Genomic DNA, 19,615 nt, shown 5'->3' with positions numbered 1-19,615 from the left:
CACAGGACAGAAGCAGCCGAATGAATTCTGAGGTATTCAGAGCCATACTGTGTGCTCAGATCCAGCCAAATGCAGCCAAACTGATTGGCCGTCGTTTCATACTACAGATGGACAATGACCGAAAACATAAAGCTAAAGCAACCCAGGAGTTTATTAAAGCAAAGAAGTGGAATATTCTTGAATGACCAAGTCAGTCACCAGATCTCAACCCAATTGAGCGTGCATTTCACTTGTTAAAGACTAACCCAGACAGAAAGGCCCACAAACAAACAGCAACTGAAAACCACCACAGTGAAGGCCTGGCAGAGCATCAAAAAGGAGGAAGCACAGCGTCTGGTGATGTCCATGAGTTCAAGACTTCAGGCAGTCATTGCCAACAAAGGGTTTTCAACCAAGTACTAGAAATGAACATTTTATTTACAATTATTGAATCTGTCCAATTACTTTTCGTCCCTTTAAAAACAGGGTGGCACATGTTAAGGAGCTGAAACTCCTAAACCCCTCATTCAATTTTAATGTGGATACCCTCAAATGAAAGCTGAAAGTCTGAACATCAACTGCATCTGAATTGTTTTGTTTAAAATTCATTGTGGTAATGTCTAGAACCAACATTAGAAAAATCTTGTCTCTGTCCAAATATATATGGACCTAACTGTATATATATACATAATAGTTGAAGAGCCCGGCGTTGCCCGTGCATAGTAACTGTGGTTAGTTACAACAAAGTATAATGATTATATTGCACATAAAAACACTTCACATTATATAATTAACACTACAGATTTGCAACACAAATTAACTAAACGATTACCTAAGTACTGATAGTATTTTATTTTCAACTCATTCAAGAGCCTTTTGATAAACAACATTTTTGGCATTTCCTTTTGGTGCAAAGATGAACAGATTTTTGGCAGTTCCAACTCTTGTACAGACAACGTAAAGTTGACCATGATAAAAGCATGGAGATTGCAAATTGATCCCTACTACTTTCAAGGACTGTCCCTGAGCATTGTTAATGGACATTGCAAATAACAGTCGAAGTGGAAACTGGAGGTGTTTAAAATCAAAAGGCAAATCAGATGGAATAAGTGGAATTTTTGGAAAGAAATGTGCTCTCCTTTGGCACATCCTGTTGCTGAGCTGTGTATCTAATCCTATCCTGTGTGATACCGTCTGCTGAGCTATGTATCTAATTCTGTCCTGTGTGATACTGTTTGCTGAGCTGTGTATCTAACCCTATCCTGTGGGATACTGTCTCCTGAGCTGTGTATCTAATCCTATCCTGTGTGATACTGACTACTGAGCCATGTATCTAATCCTATGATGTGTGATCCAGTCTGCTGGGCCATGTCTCTAATCCTACCCTGTGTGATACTGTCTGCTGAGCTGTGTATCTAATCCTATCCTGTGTTTTACTGTCTGCTGAGCTGAGCCGTGTATCTAATCCTATCCTTTGTGATACAGTCTGCTGAACTGTGTATCTAATCCTATCATGTGTGACACTGTCTGCTGAGCTGTGTATCTCATCCTGTCATGTGTGTTACCTGTCAATCACCTGCAGTGCCACCAGGAAGAGCCGCCCGGGGACAGAGCTGGATTAATGTGGTTTCCAGCTATTGCTCATCAAAGTACTTTACCTCTAAATAATATACCTGGTTGTGATAATGCAGATAGGCTATTATTCATGCTGCATGTGGTTTGGCCAGCATAAATCTTCTCACCATCTTTCTCTCTTTCCTTCTTCCTATTTTAATTACAAAACATTTACTCTATTGAGAGATACATGTCTGATTCTTGTTTTGACAAATGGAAACTCATAAGATACTGACTATTTGTTCATAGATTTAGAAAGGCTTTGACAATGCAATTTATTATTTGATATAAAGTCAGAATATGTGTTCATTTTAACTACTTTAAAATAAAGCACAGAAAATGAATAGACCTGATTTCTTTAAGCAACATTTTACGTCTTAAGCTAAGCTCAGACAACTGTATGAAAAATTGTCCATTTTTCATCCCCAAAAATAGATGATTTTATTATACACATTGTCAGTGTCACCTACATGCCACTTGTATACCTTCTGTATCTCCATATTTTACATTGATATGGCTTACATTTTAATACATTAATAAGCAAAAATTATCCAAAGCCAAATATAGTATTCTATGTTAGTAGTTGCAATGGATCCATTAAAAATGAATTGTGTCCATATTGCACTGATTTTATTATTTTATCATGGTTTTAAATACATATAATTGGTCTCATGCTAATGTGAACTAACTAATTAAATGTGTTATATTAGCCTGAGTTCTGTTTTTGTGCTGATATTCTCAGTGTAAGGGTATGTTCCCACGTAGTTTTTAGTCTCTGCGGATTTTGTAGAGAAAACCGCAGGAAATCCGCAGGACAAAGTGCTGCGGTTTTTCTGCGGATTATCTGCGGTTTATCTGCGTTTTTTCTGCGGTTTTGCCCTGTGGTTTTACACCTCATAATGGATGAGGTGTAAAACCGCAGCGTTTCTGCACCAAACAATTGACATGCTGCGGATTGTAAACCGCAGCAAAACCGCGCGGAAAAAAACGCAGCATGTGCACAGCTTTTTTTTATTTCCATAGGAAATAAAGGTACTGTACAACGCAGCAAAATCTGCTGCGTTTCTGCAGAGCCAAAAACGCTGCGGAAACGCAGCAGAATCCGCAGCGTGTGCACATACCCTAAGGCCCTGTGCACACGGTGCAGATTCTGTGCAGTTCTGCAGCAGATTTGGCCCTGCAGAACTGCAGCAGAACTGCACGTGATGTACAGTACCATTTAAGGCTATGTAAAACAAAAAACGCTGTGCACATGCTGCAGATTTTTCTGAACAGATTTGGTGCGGAATAAAAGAAGCAGCATGTCGCTTCTTTTGTGCGGTTTTGCTGCAGTTTTCCACCTGCTCCATTATAGAAATCTGCAGGTGAAAACGGAGGCTATGTGCACACGGTGCGGATTCTGCTGTGGAATTTTCCGCGCAGATTTTGCTAAATCTGTAGGTAAAATGACCTGCGTTTTACCTGCAGTTTTAGTGCAGATTTAGTGCAGATTTATCGCAGATTTATCGCAGATTTAGTGCAGTTTTTGTGCGGATTTCCCCTGCAGTTTCCACCTGCAGATTTCTATAATGGAGCAGGTGGAAAACTGCAGCAAAACCGCACAAAAGAAGCGACATGCTGCTTCCTTATATTCTGCACCAAATCTGCACAGAAAAATCTGCAGCATGTGCACAGCCTTTTTTGTTTTACATAGCCTTAAATGGTACTGTACATCACGTGCAGTTCTGCTGCTTTTCTGCTGCAGTTCTGCAGGGCCAAATCTGCTGCAGAACTGCACAGAATCTGCACCGTGTGCACAGGGCCGAAATCCGCACAAAAACTGCACTAAATCTGCACTAAATCTGCAGGTAAAACGCAGGTCATTTTACCTGCAGATTTAGCAAAATCTGCGCGGAAAATTCCACAGCAGAATCCACACCGTGTGCACATAGCCTATAGGACAGCTTAGGCTGTGTGCACACGATGCAGATTTGCAGCGGTTCCGCAGCGGATTTTACCGCGCAGAAACGTTGCATATCCGCATTGTGATATACAGTAGCCTTAAAATCAATGAAAAACAAAAACCGCTGTGCAGACGCTGCGGATTTTTCCACGCGGTTTTCCTGCGGTACAATATCTGCAGCATGTTACTTCTTTTGTGCGGTTTTCCATCTCCCCTGTCACCAAATCCGCAGGTGGAAAACCGCAGTGGAAAACTGCACAAAAACCACAAGAAAACCACAGGAAAAATGGAAGAAATCCGCAGGAAAAATGCTGCGGATTTCTTCCAACCTGCGCTGAAAAATCCGCAGGGCTAAAAAGTCCGTCTGCACTCAGCCTTAAATAGTCAAGAATCAAACATCAAAATAAACTACGTAGAGCTGTGATACCTAGTCTTTTGTATGCAAAAATGTGGTATTTTTAGTTTTTTAACTGTTTTCACCATTTTTAAAGTGGGTGGATAATTGGTTCCTTCAACCAGAAAAGTCGGAATATACAACATGATATGTGGCTTTTTAAAAAGTTTCAAAACAGTAATAATTCTAATGTGTAATATTGAGAAACATCTCTGGAGTTTTAATATTAAAAGATGTGTCAAATTTATAAAACATTGAGATGTTGATAAATTTGAGTAAAATAACAGGAACACAGCCTTCCTCAAACTCGACTCATGATAGATCTCCATATGGCAATTTTGGTTAATTTGGATAAGAAAACGGCACATAAAAGTAGGGTTGCAGCTGAGGGCTGGCTTGTGGGACATGTGCCCTGGATACCGGGTGCGAGCCATAACTTCAAGAAGCCACTTGATGTTACCCATGGTAAAAACATACAGTACTAGAAAAGTGAAATAACGCCTTAGGCTGGTTTCACATTAGCGCTTTTTAAGCGCACGCACGGCCGGGGGTAGCTCTGCCCCCGAGCCGGCTCTCTGCCCGGCGTGCCCGCCCCTTGCTTGTAGCGCCGCCTCCTAGCGCACAGCGGCGCCTGCGATCGGCGCCCCCTATCTTTAGCATAGGGTGCGCAGATCATGCGCAGGCCGTGCGCTAGTTGCGCTTTGACCTGCGCTGCGCACTTTTGACGGTGCGCTGTGCGCGCCAAAATCAAACTTTTCAGATTTTGGCGCGCACGGCGCACCGTCAAAAGTGCGCAGCGCAGGTCAAAGCGCAACTAGCGCACGGCCTGCGCACGATCTGTGCACCCTATGCTAAAGATAGGGTGCGCCGATCGCAGGCGCCGCTGTGCTCTAGGAGGCGGCGCTACAAGCAAGGGGCTGGCACGCCGGGCAGAGAGCCGGCTCGGGGGCGGAGCTACCCCCGGCCGTGCGTGCGCTTAAAAAGCGCTAATGTGAAACCAGCCTAACTACATGCACAGAATCACACTGATACTGAGAAAATGAACATACTTGCAAATGATTGATGTATCTAAACATCCATTTTCTCTATTCCAAAAGGTAAAAAAAAATAAAAAAATAAAAACTTTATTTGGCTCTATTCCTCAAAAAATACGCCCTATTTTTATTTACAGAGTGCTAAATGACTACACAAGGTTTACCTTTCTAAATATTTTCTCAAACTTACAAATAACAAGCGAATAATATGTTTTAGAGTAATGCATGAAATCCTTCATCCTGCGGGTTGTATGTGCTTAGAATAAGACTGTGGTATCTTTAAAGCAGTAATACATTATTTACATGAATACACTTCAGGATGGCTGTCACTGTAGCTGCATTAGAATAAAAAGGAAGCCTTACTTTCTGAAAAACCATCTTCATCTGATGTAATACAGTATGACAACTTTGAAAGACGTCTGAAACTTATACTGTGTTTGGCAGACATATTGGTTTGGCTTTAAAAACTAAGTTTTTTTTATTATTATTCAATGTTTTGCATTTGCTTAAATGCAATGTCCGCCTCTGTTTGGAACTTCCACAGAAGAGAATGCCATTATTTAGCCTTTCAATAGGCAATGTTAGGTTATTGGGGATCCGACCTCTGGAGTTTGATATTTTCTCAGATATTCAACATTAAGAAAACAGAAACAAATTCTAAAACCTTAAGCACTTTTGCTGAAAGTTATTATATTTCTTTCTCCTTCACAGCTGGTAAGCAGCCAATGACTCCTGCAATTTCTCCGACAAAAGCAGCAGCTCCTTCTCTGCCCTCTATAAAAGGTAGTGTAATTTATTGTTTTCTATAGTATTGTTTGAATATTTTGCCTTTGTTACAAAGACTATTATTTGTTTCTTAACCAACGATTATACAGAAAGTTTGATTACAATATATATTCATTTTCTTAATACTTAAGTGTTTAAAAAATTGATAAATGTTTTAAGGAATAACGGTGAAAAAAAACACACTCATAGTTCATTGTATAGTGCTCATGTGATAAAAGAAAAATTATAGCAGAAAGTTAATATTAGACCTACTCACTTATGGATGTCTTAAAGTACTGTAGACTAAATTGTGCAAAAGTGCATGAAAATGTGCTGACAGAAGTTGTCTACCCCAGAAATCTTTTCAAAAGCAGTGCAACTATAGGGCAGTCCAGTTGTGTCTGTAGGACCCTGTTGTATCTCTGTATCTCTGCTTACGATTTATATGGAAGTTTATGTTTGGTATCAAACACAATGGTCTTTGTGGGGTATTTTATGTGAATTCATTCTTGGCCAAAAGTGCTGTTGCTGCCAAACTTTACTTTGAAGTAGATAATTGACATAAAAAAGTAGCAAATAAAGTTCAATTTATTTTGTTTTATGGCACTTTTTACATTTTTTTTGCTTCAGATGTGTTTAATGATTCTCTCAGTACGGCATTTTTCTGAATTTTTTCTGGACTTTTCTATTGAACTTTCTGTAGGACTTAAAAAGAGGCAGAAAAATTCATGTTTTAAATGTGACAAAAATGTTTTTGGCTACAAGGTTTTAAAAATGGGGTCAAGAGCACTTCATTTTCTTGTTACTGAAGCACTCTCAAAGATTTTATCATCTTAATGTATTCCAGTCATCATATTATACTGTGTACCTACAATTGCTCATTTTGCCTTTCTACCCAGATAATTCTAACCTTTTCTCTCCTCTGTTTAAAACAAAAAGTTTCTTGTCTCTGGCAGAAATCATTCCCCTCTTCAACTTCTGACCCAGCTGCTCTGCACCCCCCATACCAGGGACTTTTGCAGTGACTCATAACTCATGCATGGAAAATTGTTCTCCTGTTTCTACATAGAGCTTAGAAGGATTCAGATAGGAGATTTTAATCACGTGATGTTATAGACCTAATTGAAAAGGGAAGAATTATTAGGGTATAAGGGCAAAATGAGCAATTGTAAGTACACAGTGCTATGTAATATGATAATTGCAATATATTACGAGAATAACAATTTTGATCGGAGTGCTTCTTTAAATGCTTAAGATATGTGATATCTGTAAAACGCTGCAGTATATATTGCTGCTATATAAGTAAGAAAATAAGTATAAAACATTCATTACACATTAAAATGGATGTGGCACCATGGAGAGTTTATAAATTTTTTGGAGAAGATTTGTTCCAGAAAATGCCTGAAAAATCAAATAAAAAATTGAAAGACTACTATTATTGATTTCTATTGTAAAGCCACTTTGCAGTTCATACGCATTGTTTGCTTCAGGCTTTTGAAACTGCCAGGTGGAAAAAAAGAAAATGCATGCCACATCTTTGAAATGGATCCAGATAGAATCCCCACTCAAATTATGTCCAATCAAAAGACTGCAAACACTAGAGTTGAGCAAAACGGGTTGGTCATATTCAAATGTCGGCGACTTTTGCTGAAGTCGGGTTTCATGAAACGAAACCCGACCATAGGGTGAGGTCGGCCATGAGGTCGGAGACCAGAGCACCAAAGTCGCGTTTCAAACGATGCTTCCAGCGCCCTTTTTTAGCCAATGATGGCGGACGCACACTGTGGGCAACGCGATGACATAGGCATCGGTCACCACTATCTTTGAGAAGGGCATGCAAGTGATTGGCTGGCTTTGTGTGGCATCACAGGGGCTATAAAAGGCCGTGAATGCCGACCGCCATCTTACTTCTGCCGATCTTAGCATTAGGGAGAGGTTGCTGCTGCTGATTCAGAATAAGGGAGAGCGTTAGGCAGGGAAGAAGAACCCAAAAACTGCTTCTGCTGTTAGCGATTTCCACTTACAACACAACACTTTGTGTGCAGTGACAGGGGAGGCTCTATATTTGTGCATCAGCTCTGTTGGTTATTAGGCTGCCTTATAAGGCTCCCTGATAGCTGCATTGCTGTTTGCACACTGCTGTGCAAACTGCTATTTTAAAAGCAAAAATACTTATCTTCCTCTTTTCTGCACAGTTACCAAGCATTCATTTTTCCACCCTTTTGTGTTTGCAGCAGTCCTGCTTATTAGGTTGCCTGCATCCATACTTGGACTGAGAGCATCATTGTCAGCGTCCTAAAATCTCTAGTGAAATCCAAATTATCACCAATCCTGTAAACACCCTCCACCTTGTCATACACCATCCAATTTTAGCCTGTTACATTGAGGTGTAATCTCTCCTGGGCCTGAGGCAATAGTTCTGCATCCTCAAATCTATAGTGAGATTCAAAATCTCCCCAATCCTATAGACACCCTCCACCTTGTCATACACCATCCAATTTCAGCCTGTTACATTGAGGTGTAATCTCTACTGGGCCTGAGACAATAGTTCTGCGTCCTCAAATCTATAGTGAGATTCAAATTCTCACCAATAGTAGATACACCTTCTACCTTCTTTTACAGTACCATATATCTGGTGGTATTTTGGGTACATTTTCACAAAAATGAGGAAGTATGGTGGAAGACGTCATGGAAGTGGGCAGGGGTGGCCAGCTGGTCCAGATGGTGGTGGTGTTGAATCTGTTGGTAGTGGCAAAAGCACAATGGCACATAAGGCAGGAGGTGTTGAACCTGCGTCATCGTCTGGCTCCAAAAAGCCTCAAAGGCTCTCTTTTCTGGGAGTAGGTAAACCACTTTTAAAGCTGGAGCTTCAGGAACAAGTTTTGGCTTACATTGCTGACACAGCCTCCAGCTCTCTCGCCTCCTCTTCTGTAGTTTCAAAAAATAAAAGCACTGAGTCGTCAGTGGAGGCTCCTGGTCAGGAACAACACCTTTCCTTGTGTACTTCACCCCTACCAAAAGTGAAGGATGTTGCAGGTCACACTACTGATTACTCCATGGAGCTCTTTTCACATACCATGCCTGGGTTAGCAAGTCAAATCGTGAATTCCCCAGTCCAAGATGAATCCGATATGGAGTGCACTGATGCACAGCCACTGCTTGATTTTTCTGCTGGTACATTCACTCAGAGCACTACATTGTCCTCGCAGTGTACTGAGGCAGAATCAGACCCTGATGAAACTCAGGTGCCCTTTCCCGCATACTATACCACCTTACACGGTGACACAGAGGAAGGTGCACATGAAATTGAAGAGGAAGTGATGGATGACCCAGTTGTTGACCGAGATTGGCATCCATTGGGGGATGAGGGTGCCACTGCCAATAGCTCAGAAGAGGAAGAGGAGGATCCGCAGCAGGCAACGACATTGCAACAGCTGTTATCTGGCATGACTGTAGCAGTCCAAAAACGTGTTACAAAAACCAAAAGAGTTGCAGGACAGCTTGGCCAGATGGTCAAATTAACACAGCGTGCAAGGTCTCAAAATGTCTTCCAAAGTAGGAAGAGTGCAGTGTTGCACTTTTTTGAACAAAATCCTAATGATCAGGCAAAAGTTATCTGTAAGAAGTGCGCAAAGACCTTTAGCCGAGGGAAAATTCTGAGAAATTTGAATACAAATTGCATGCTTAGATATTTAAACACCATGCACTTGCAAGCGTGGACGGACTACCAAACCTCACATACCACATGTGCACCTGCTCCGAATGAAGGTAGTCAGCAATGCTACATCGCTTCCCCCACTGTAAGCCCACCGGTTAGCACACCACCAGCAGCAAATGTCGAGGTGTCGTCGCAACGGCAAAGCAGTCATGGAATCACAATGTTATTGCTACCAAAGACTGAATCTAGGCCATCAGCAACACCACCAACACCATCAACATCACCAACCCTCTCTCAGTCCGCCACGTTGACCGCTAGTTCCACCATATGCAGCTCTCAAGTCCAGCTCACCCTACCAGAGACTCTGAATAGGACAAGAAAGTACTCATCCTCTCATCCGCGTACACTGGCTTTGAACGCCCACATTGCCAAACTAATCTCGTTAGAGATGATGCCCTACCGGTTGGTTGAAAGCAAAGCTTTCAGCGAGCTCATGGACTACGCAGTACCACGCTATGACCTACCCAGTTGGTACTTCTTTTCGCAAAAAGCCCAAAAAGCCATCCCAGCCCTCCACGTGCATGTGAAAGACCGCATTGTCCATGCACTCAAGCAATCAGTGAGTGGAAAGGTGCACCTCACAACAAATGCATGGTCCAGTAGGCATGGCTAAGGCCCTTACGTGTCCATCACTGCGCACTGGGTTAATGTGGTGGATGCAGGGTCCACAGGGGACAGCGGCGGTGGGACAGTGCTGCCTAGCCCACAGTATAGGAAACAGTTGGCTGTAGGCGTTCGACCCTCCTCCTCCTCCTCCAGAAGTGAAAGCTCGTACACAGAGCGTAGTCGCACGAGCACTACATCAGCAGCTTCCAGTGTTGCACACGAGTTGTCCCACTATCGAACAGCTAGTGATAAGCATCAGCAGTCTGTGTTGAAGATGATGTGTTTGGGCGACAACAGACACACCGTGGAGGTACTGACCGACTACTTGCAGCAACAAACTGAGACATGGCTGGGTAGTCTACATCTTGAGGCAGGCAAGGTAGTTAGTGATAACGGCCGGAATTTTGTGGCAGCCTTTGCCCTTTCAAAACTCAGACACATACCTTGCCTGGCTCACACCTTGAACCTGGTGGTGCAGTGATTCCTCAAAAATTATCCGGAGTTAACACCCCTGCTCCATAAGGTGCAAAGACTATGCTCGCAAATCCACTGGTCGCCCATACACTCCAGTCGTATGCAGAAGCTGCAGCGATTGCTCCACCTTCCCAAGCACCGCCTAATTATTGACATTGCAACAAGGTGGAACTCCACCCTGCACATGATTCAGAGGCTGTGCGAACAGAGGTAGGCTGTAATTCATTTGTGGGAGGATACACGGGCAGGCAGTTTGCAGGCAGACATGGAGTTGTCTGGTGTGCAGTGGTCGAAGCTGAAAGACCTCTGTAAAGTCCTTCAGTGTTTTGAGGAATGCACACGACTGGTAAGCTCAGATGACGCCATCATAAGCATGAGCATCCCACTTATGCATCTGCTCATGCAAACTTTGAGGCACATTAAGGAGCTGGCGTCTGTAGCCGAGGAGGAAGAGGAGGAGGGAAGCCTTGATGACAGTCAGCCATTGTCTGCTCAGGGAAGTCTCGTGGACGAGGTGGAGGAAGAAGAGGAAGAGGAGGAGGAGGATGATGAGGATGATTATTTTGGGGAGGAGGATGCTTCTCAGGGGGCAAGAAAAAATGTTGGCGTGGCAAGGTCAGGTACAGGGTTTGTGCGTGACTGGAGGGATGTGGATTTGCCAGAAAGTGCTCCTCCACCCAGCACTCGCAGTGCATCATTGACACCTGAATCATTGGCCCACATGTCTGATTATGCCTGGCAGATCCTAAAAAGGGACCCCCACATTGCCAAAATGATGAACGATGACGACTACTGGTTGACCAGCATCCTGGCAAATTCCAACACATCATGCCACAGGAGAACCTAAGCTAATATTAGCTAATATTGGCTAACAAACAAGCAACTCTGGTAAACCATTTGTTTGAGGCATTCCCAGCACACAGCAGCGGTGATGTTTTTCCAACGAGCCGTAGGGGGCAACATGGAATAGGTGTTCGTGGTGCACACAGCCAAAGTGGCGTTGGACGCAGGGGTTTCATGACCATGTTGTGGACTGATTTTTCAAGTACCACTCACACGACTGCTAATACTGCATCGATCGAAAGTGACAGGAGACAGCAGTTGTCAATTATGGTAACAAACTACTTCTCCTCCCATATCGATGTAATCCCTCACCGTTCATTCCCCTTTGACTATTGGGCCAGTAAACTTGACACCGGACCTGAATTGGCACAATATGCCTTACAGGAGCTCGCTTGCCCTGCTGGTAGTGTGCTATCTGAAAGAGTCTTCAGTGCTGCTGGATCAATCCTGACAGAAAAAGGGACCCGTCTGTCGACCCAAAATGTTGATGATCTAACCTTCATTAAAATGAACCATGGATGGGTTTCAAAGGATTTTGTCCCACCCTCCCCTGCTAACACGTAGGTTGCCAGAAAAATGGCTTGCTTTTGTCCTCCTCTTCCGCGGACTACTCCTATTACTCCATTTGCAGCTGCTGAATGTCCAACATCAACATATGCCATTTTTTCCACCTCCCTAACTGGGCTGCCTTCCCCCACAGGGCCGGGGTCACCACCTGGCGTGTGCACCCGTGCGAGTGCCCTTGCCCTGGACAGGTGTTTGGGCACACTCTTTGGCAACGGCACTGGCACAAGGTCTCTCATAGTAGAATCAAGTTTCTCTGACGGTGGGAATGCACACCTGCTGTCAGACACACCGGTGTACTATGAGGGGCCCTGTGCTTGTACCGCCACCCATGAGTGGGCCCTCCCTGCTTACTCAGGGTACCAGCACTTGCAATACTTACCTCTCCCTGCTCCACCACTGTGTAGTCTGGGCTGTTAAATACTTCACTGGGACTGGCAATACAAATTTGGTGAAATGATAGATGGTGGTTAAGACGTAGCTATGCCGTGTCCTGCTGGGCTCTATCTTCAGATGATCAATGGCTTCCATTTGTTATGGACGTCAACTCACATTGAGATGCAGTGGTGGTTTATCATCACCTTTCATGGTTTTCCAACTCACAGACGTGTGACATTCCTGCCCACATTTTTAAATGTGTCCTCTCATGCCAATCCAATAGAATCGCCTACGGCTTGTGGCTAGTGTCTTTTGAACTCCAAAGTTACCTGACAGATCATGATAGTCAGTGAGGACAATGTCTACATCTGTCCCTGTGAGCACAGTTTGATGGAGATGAGTAACGGTGATGGGTTCCACGGTACGGCGATACAGCAAACCATTCTTCACAAGAACTGTTTTCCCTGTCTCCACAGACAAAGTAATTGAGGGTCAGCATCGCCTCTGAGAATTCTCCCGGGAGTATATACCTGTTATCCGATCATACTGTACCCTTTCTCAACTTTGTACAATCACGTCAAATCCATACTGGGCCTGAGACCCTCTGAGTCTCCCTCCTGATATATAGACATAGGTTTTTCAGGTGTACACTATGCTACATATATACCTGTTATCCGGTGATACTGTACCCTTTCTCAACTTTCTACAATCTTGTCGAATCCATACTAGGCCTGAGAATGTCTGAGTCTGCCTCCTGATTAGAGACGAGCGATGTTCGAGTCGACCTGTTCGCCAAGTTAAAATTCCAGCTGTTTTGGGCGGTGTTCGAGCCGTTCGTCGAACTCGAACACTTTGCTTAAAATTCGGCTGTTCGAGGTTCCGTTCAAGAATGGTTCGTTCACCAAAAGCGTAACTTCATTTTCACATTAACCCCTTAACGACCAGTGGTATTTTTGGTTTTGCATTTTCATTTTTCCCTCCCCTTCTTTCCAGAGCCATAACTTTTTTATTTTTCCATCTATATGGCCATGTGAGGGCTTATTTTTGCGGGACGAGTTGTACTTTTAAATGACACCATTGGCTTTACAATGTCGTGTACTCGAAAACGGGAAAAAAAATTCCAAGTGCTGTGAAATTGCCAAAAAAGTGCAATCCCAAACTTGTTTTTGCTTGGCTTTTTTGCAAGGTTCACTAGATGCTAAATCTGACCTGCCATTATGATTCTCCAGGTCATTACGAGTTCATAGACACCAAACATGTCTATGTCCTCTTTTATCTAAGTGGTGAAAAAAAATTCCAAAGTTTGCTAAAAAAAAAAAAAAAAAAAAAATTGTGCAATTTTCCGAGACCCGTAGTGTCTCCATTTTTCATGATCTGGGGTTGGGTGAGGACTTATTTTTTTCCGTGCCGGGCTGACGTTTTTAATGATACCACTTTTGTGTAGATACGTTCTTTTGATAGCCCGTTATTGCATTTTAATGCAATGTCTTGGTGACCAAAAAAACGTAATTCTGGCGTTTTGAATTTTTTTCTCGTTACGCCGTTTAGCGATCAGGTTAATGCTTTTTTTATTGATAGATCAGGCGATTCTGAACGCGATATTTAATATGTGTATGTGGGATTTTTTTTTTACTGTTTTATTTTGATTGGGGCGAAAGGGGGGTGATTTGAACTTTTAGGTTTTTTTAATTTTTTTTTATTTTTAAACATTTTTTTGTTTTTACTTTTGGCATGCTTCAATAGCCTCCATAGGAGGCTAGAAGGATGTGCAACCCGATTGGCTCTGCTACATATGAGCGATGAGCAGATTGCCCATATGTAGCAGATTTACTGCTGTGCTTTCAGCGCCGACCACTGGGTGGTGCTGATAGCCATATGCCTAGAACAACCATAGAGGTCTCATAGAGACCTCTGGTTGTCCAGGCAACATGACGCCGACCCCGATCACGTGACGGGGGTCGGCGATGACGTCATTTCCAGCCCGGCGGCCGGAAATGCTATTTAAATGCCCGCTGTCAGCTTTGACAGCGGGATTTAACTAGTTAATAGGTGCGGGCGGATGGCGAATCCGCTCACGCCTATTGCCGGCACATGTCCGCTGTTCATAACAGCTGACATGTCCCAGCTATGATGCGGGCTCAGCGCCGGAGCCCTCATCAAAGCAGGGGAAATGCCTGATTATGGACTGTGTCCGTCGTAGGACATTAAGGGGTTAATAACGGTTTTCAATGTTAATAGACTGTTTCATGGCATGGTAGCGGTGTGTGGTAGTAAGCGGTGTAGTAGACCTGTCAAGGAGCTACACCGTGTGTTTCTAATTATTTTTTACCGCATCTTGTCCAGAAAATCCTTTTGGGCCTTGTAGCACTGTCTGCTACTCAGCAGAGGAGCCCACCAGTGAACCAAGCTATGCCGCCTGTTTATGTAAGAACTGCATGCTACTCAGCATAGGAGCCCAGCTATTAAGCAAGCTACAGCACCTGTGGTTTGGACTCTTAATTTTTTCATTTTTTCCGGAATGCCGTTTAGGCCTAATTCCGGTTGACCTGCACTTACTGGGAAATCCTCGTTCGCGGGGAAGAATTGTAATCCCAGATCCCCATCACTAACGGGGTTCAGCGGGTTATCTGCACCTGTAAGCGACACACGCTGGACCTTTCAGTGTAGCGCACATGCAGCCCCAGACATGTAAGTGCATGACAGACCTGTTATTGATCGATCTTGCGTGCCAGAGCCTCGCGTGTCCCTCTAGAAAGCTTGACGCCTACCGCGGGGGCATGCCGGAGTCTCGTTCGTTAACAGAATTAAGCTGACAAATCGCTAGCACAACTAAAAACGGACATCCACCACCACCCACAGAATCAACAAAGCTTGCAATCTGTAAATCTTTTCTGTAGCTGGCATGGTTGAGGTTTTCCGGGTGGAGTCGAATTAAGCCGCTGGCTCAACTCCTGTTGGTGCCCTCCTGGACATTCCTTTAAGGTTCAGCTTTGCAACCATACTTCCCCCGGAAACCAAACACTTTGCCTTCATGGACGCTGTTCGGAGGTTCGTGGGAATAACGCCGCCCGATCAGCAGTTGGCCTAATTTATGGTGGGAAGTCCGACGGTATATGATCGTCTTCGATTTCAGATTTTTACTGTTTTTTGGTATTTTACATTTTTATTCCAGCCTTTCTTGACTTCATAAGGGCATGACATGCCTATATCTGTGTCTCCTTCTCCTCATTTTACTCCTCCACCTCTTTTCTATATGTAGTTGCCGTTTTCCATATGTTATTTTTGTATTCTGAGCATTTTGTCTGCTTAGGGACTCCTTTTTAAGTGTTTTGTAATTGTTTTCTATGTGTTTTTTATGTGTTTGTGTTTGCCTACCATTGCTTTCAGTGGTGCTCGACGGTGTTCGTCGAACATTCGACAAACATTCGACAAACTTGCCTTGTGTTCGACGAACCAAAACGAACTGGAACACTAGTGGGGTGGCTCAACACTATTGAATATATAGACGTACATTTTTAATGTTTAAACTATGCTATATATACCTGGTATCTGGTGATACTGTACCCTTTCTGCCAGGAAGTCCTCCTCCACCCACCACTTAAAGTGTCTCATTGACACCTGGAACATTGTCCCACATCCACATGTGTGATTATTTCTTGCTGATCTTCTTGTTATATTGTGGAGTGATCGATCCTGAGCATGTGACAGTCTGTGGGTTACTCCTGCAATGTACTGTAGATGTACATTTAAAAATTACCCCAACACTAGTGTATGCAGCTCTACGCTCGTGATACATTACTAATTTACTGCTTTTTATATTCTGGTCTAATCTAAACTGACCAAGTGAGAGTTATTTTCTGACTGTGGAAATAAATACTGAGATTGACAACAATGACCCCTACACTGTGTACAGCTGTACTCTTCAGATCCATTACCGTTTTACAGCTTTTTATATTGTGTTGTAATCCATACTGAGCCTGAGAGCGTCTGTGTCTGCCTCCTGAAATATCTACGGAGATTTAGAATGTTTAAACTATACTATATATACCTGCTATCTGATGATACTGTACACTTTTTCTACTTTTTATATTCTTGTCTAATCCATACTGAGCCTCTGAGCCTCTCAGTGTGACTGATGGTATATATAGGGAGATTGACAATCATCCTTTGACTGTATAGAGTTGTACACTACTGATACAGTACCATATATCTGATGTTATTTTGGGTTCATTTTCTGCAACATTTTTGAAGTTTGGTGGAAGAGGCCACGGATGTGGGCGTAGGGGGGCCAGCTGGTTCTGATGGTGGTGGTGCATCTGCTGGTAGTGGCAAAAGCACAATAGCAGCTAAGGCAGGAGGTGTTGAGCCTGCATCATGGTCTGGCTCTGGAATGCCTGGAAGGCTACCTTTTCTGGGAGTAGGTTAACGGCTTTTAAAGCTGGAGCATCAGGAACTGGTTTTGGCTTACATTGCCGAAACAGACGCCAGCAAATATGCCCTCCTCTTCTGAAGTTTCAAAAAATGCAAGCACTGAGTCATCAAGTGCTGGCTCCTGGTCAGGAAGAACCCCTTTCCTTGTGTCCTTCACCCACACCAAAAGGGAATGATGCAGCAGGCCACACTTCACATTAGTCCATGTAGCTCTTTCTATCATACCATGCCTGGGTTATCAAGTCAAATTGTGAATTCCCCAGTCCAAGATGAATCTGACATGGAGTGAGGGTGGCCAGCCAGGGCAGTGGGGTTAGTCGTTACCGGGCCGGTGTCTCAGAGGGATGTGTCACGTTGATGGTGATGACCCGTTCCGTGGCCCTGGGCGTCCATGCAAAGGGGTGAATAACATTTATAGGTGAATGATACATGACGCCACCTGTGGTTTCTGATCAGATTGACCCGCGCTGCAATGTCGCTTCTCTGGGACAGATGTTGCGGTGCAGCTAAGATGTAGAAGCCCTGCACAGGTAGGGCTGTAGTCGCAGGGCAGATGAAAGAGTTGGTAGATGGTGTGCAGCACGGGCTGTAGCAGAGCCGTGCGCCAGGTGCAGGAGAAAGATGACAGACACAGTCGTGAAGTCCTTTACCTGTACTTGGTAAGTGCCGTCCAGGACCCAGAGTACAGATGGAGAAGGAGTTGGTCAGCCTGGATGCAAATTTGGAATTCTCTCTCTGCAGATAGGTAGTGTGGCCTCCGTTCTAGTGCTTATCTGAGGTACTCGCAGTACTGAGTTCACTGAAGTTCCCCCTGTTGACTCTCTTTTGGAACTTTCTCGTATGGCAGGCAGCCATAGCCTTTTCCTTCTGGCTCACACACGTCGCTGCTGGGGCCTCCGAGCCTTAATTGGGAACAGAGCATTTACAGCTGCTACTTCCTCTGGTTTCTGCTGCAGGACTGTCAGTGTCCCTACAAACTCGGAGACCGGAATCCGGACCATGCGCTCCAGCTAGGAGTGAGCCTTAACTCTGCTCATCCTCCAGCTCCCCTTCTCACGTCCACACACTTCCCCTTCCCTTCACAGACTGCCCTAACTTACCTCCTCCCGACCACAGAGAGCAGTTCCTCAGCAGTCAGGTTCAGAGGTCTCTGTGCTGGCCTGGAGTAGGAGCTGTGTTGTGTGTTGGTTTAACTGCTAGAGAGATCCTTAGTTGCTCCCAAGCATGACATCACACTCCCTAGGAGGAATGTAATGCCACTGTGGCGACCATACTCCTGAGGGCGCCACAAGTGCACTGATGCCCAGCCACTACTAGATGATTCTGCTGGCACATTGACCCAGACCACTACATTCCCCACGCACTCTACGCAGCCAGAAACTGACCCTTATGAAACTCAAGTTCCCCTTCCCGCATACTATACCACCTTACACGGTGACAAAGAGGAAGGTGTAGATGAAAGTGCAGGTTCCTTGAGCAGGTGGAGGGGGCATACTCATGGGTGATGGCACTGGCACAGGGCCCCTCATAGTTTGCAAAAGTGTCTCTGCTGGTGGGAGGGCCCACCTGCCATCAGACACACCGCCGTACTATGAGGGGCCCTGTGCCAGTGCCTTCACCAACGAGTGGGCCCCCCCTGCTTGCTCAGGATCACAGCACTTGCAAAGTTGAAATACTTACCTCTCCCTGCTCCACTGCCGTGACGTCTTCCTTGTTTCCTGACAGTGACATTCTGGTCAGAGAGCGCGATGACCACGTCTGTACGCCCTCTGCCTAAACAGACCAAGTGCAGTGAGATGGAAGATGGGGACGAGGAGGAGTCCAGACTAGTACAGGGACTCCCTAGCAAGGAGACTTATTTAATTGTTTTCAATGTTGGGACAGCTATTTTTGGGGAGCACTATACTCTGGAAAATGATATATGAGGCCCACCATACACTGGAGCATTCCAAAGGTGGACATCAGACACTGGAGCAGCATTTACAGGGCCTATTATGCACTGGAGCCTTAGAAATCGGGCCCATTATAGATGGAGCATTATTTGGGCCCATAACACAGTGGAGCTTCATCCATGGGGACCAACATATACTGTAGCATTATGTGGAGCTCATCATATACTGTTTCAAGCATTATATGGGACCAATGATTCTGTATGGAGAAATATATGGGCCTCATATTACTCTGTATAGCACACTATGCGGTGGCCATAATACTGTATGGAGCAATATACTGTCCATTTTTGGAGCTATTGGAGAATTTAAAATGGATATCAGTCATGAGATGTAAAAAATGAAGTATTTTTCATTGTACTGTACTGCTATTTCTCTGTCGTATCAGAGGATCATGAATTGTGGCATATGTTAAAAGAGCCCAGTGACACTATTTGGCCCAGGGCCAACGAAAATCTGGAGCCGGCCCTACCCCCCCACATCTTTAGCCAAATAACACCCGGTTTTCAATGCCTAACTATTATTATAAAGTAAATTAAGGTTGACAAGCTTAAGTAATAAGAATTGATGTTTTTGGCATTAAAATGGGCAGTGTAGGTGTGTTTCCTCTCCTCCACTCCCTGCCGACCTTAGTTCCCCATTAACTTGTGTAACGGGGTCTACCAAGTTGGGGTACCTCTTTCAGTACCACCCCGTGTTTTCGGAGGTCCACTCTGCGTTGGCTGGAGTCTGAATGAAGGACGCTGGCTGGAATTCCTCTGAGTGCATGGGCGCATATAAAAGATCACTGCTTCTCCATGTATTTCCAGTCTAACAACACTTTACTCACAGGGCACAGAATATATCACACAGATACAGAGGGCCGGCCAATAGACAAGCGTCAGGTCAGACATGCATTAAAAAAGCCGCAGGTGGCCAGAGCCT

The 19,615-nt window shown here is 44.3% G+C and overlaps 1 protein-coding gene across 1 annotated transcript in view; it reads left to right on the top strand.

The window, feature by feature from the left end:
• Positions 1 to 19,615, top strand: part of TRDN (triadin) — a 477,806-nt gene that overhangs the window by 389,714 nt on the left and 68,477 nt on the right. The window contains exon 22 of the mRNA XM_073576110.1: positions 5,675 to 5,746. Within this exon, the coding sequence (XP_073432211.1) occupies positions 5,675 to 5,746 (72 nt within the window). The remainder of the gene's footprint in view (positions 1 to 5,674; positions 5,747 to 19,615) is intronic.

The sequence above is a fragment of the Dendrobates tinctorius genome, unplaced genomic scaffold (genome assembly GCF_039654945.1).
Source record: "Dendrobates tinctorius isolate UK_male_01 unplaced genomic scaffold, ASM3965494v1 ptg000046l, whole genome shotgun sequence".
Classification (NCBI taxonomy): Eukaryota; Metazoa; Chordata; class Amphibia; order Anura; family Dendrobatidae; genus Dendrobates; species Dendrobates tinctorius.
Note: the sequence above shows the minus strand (reverse complement) of the source record. Positions and strands in the feature narration are given on the sequence as shown.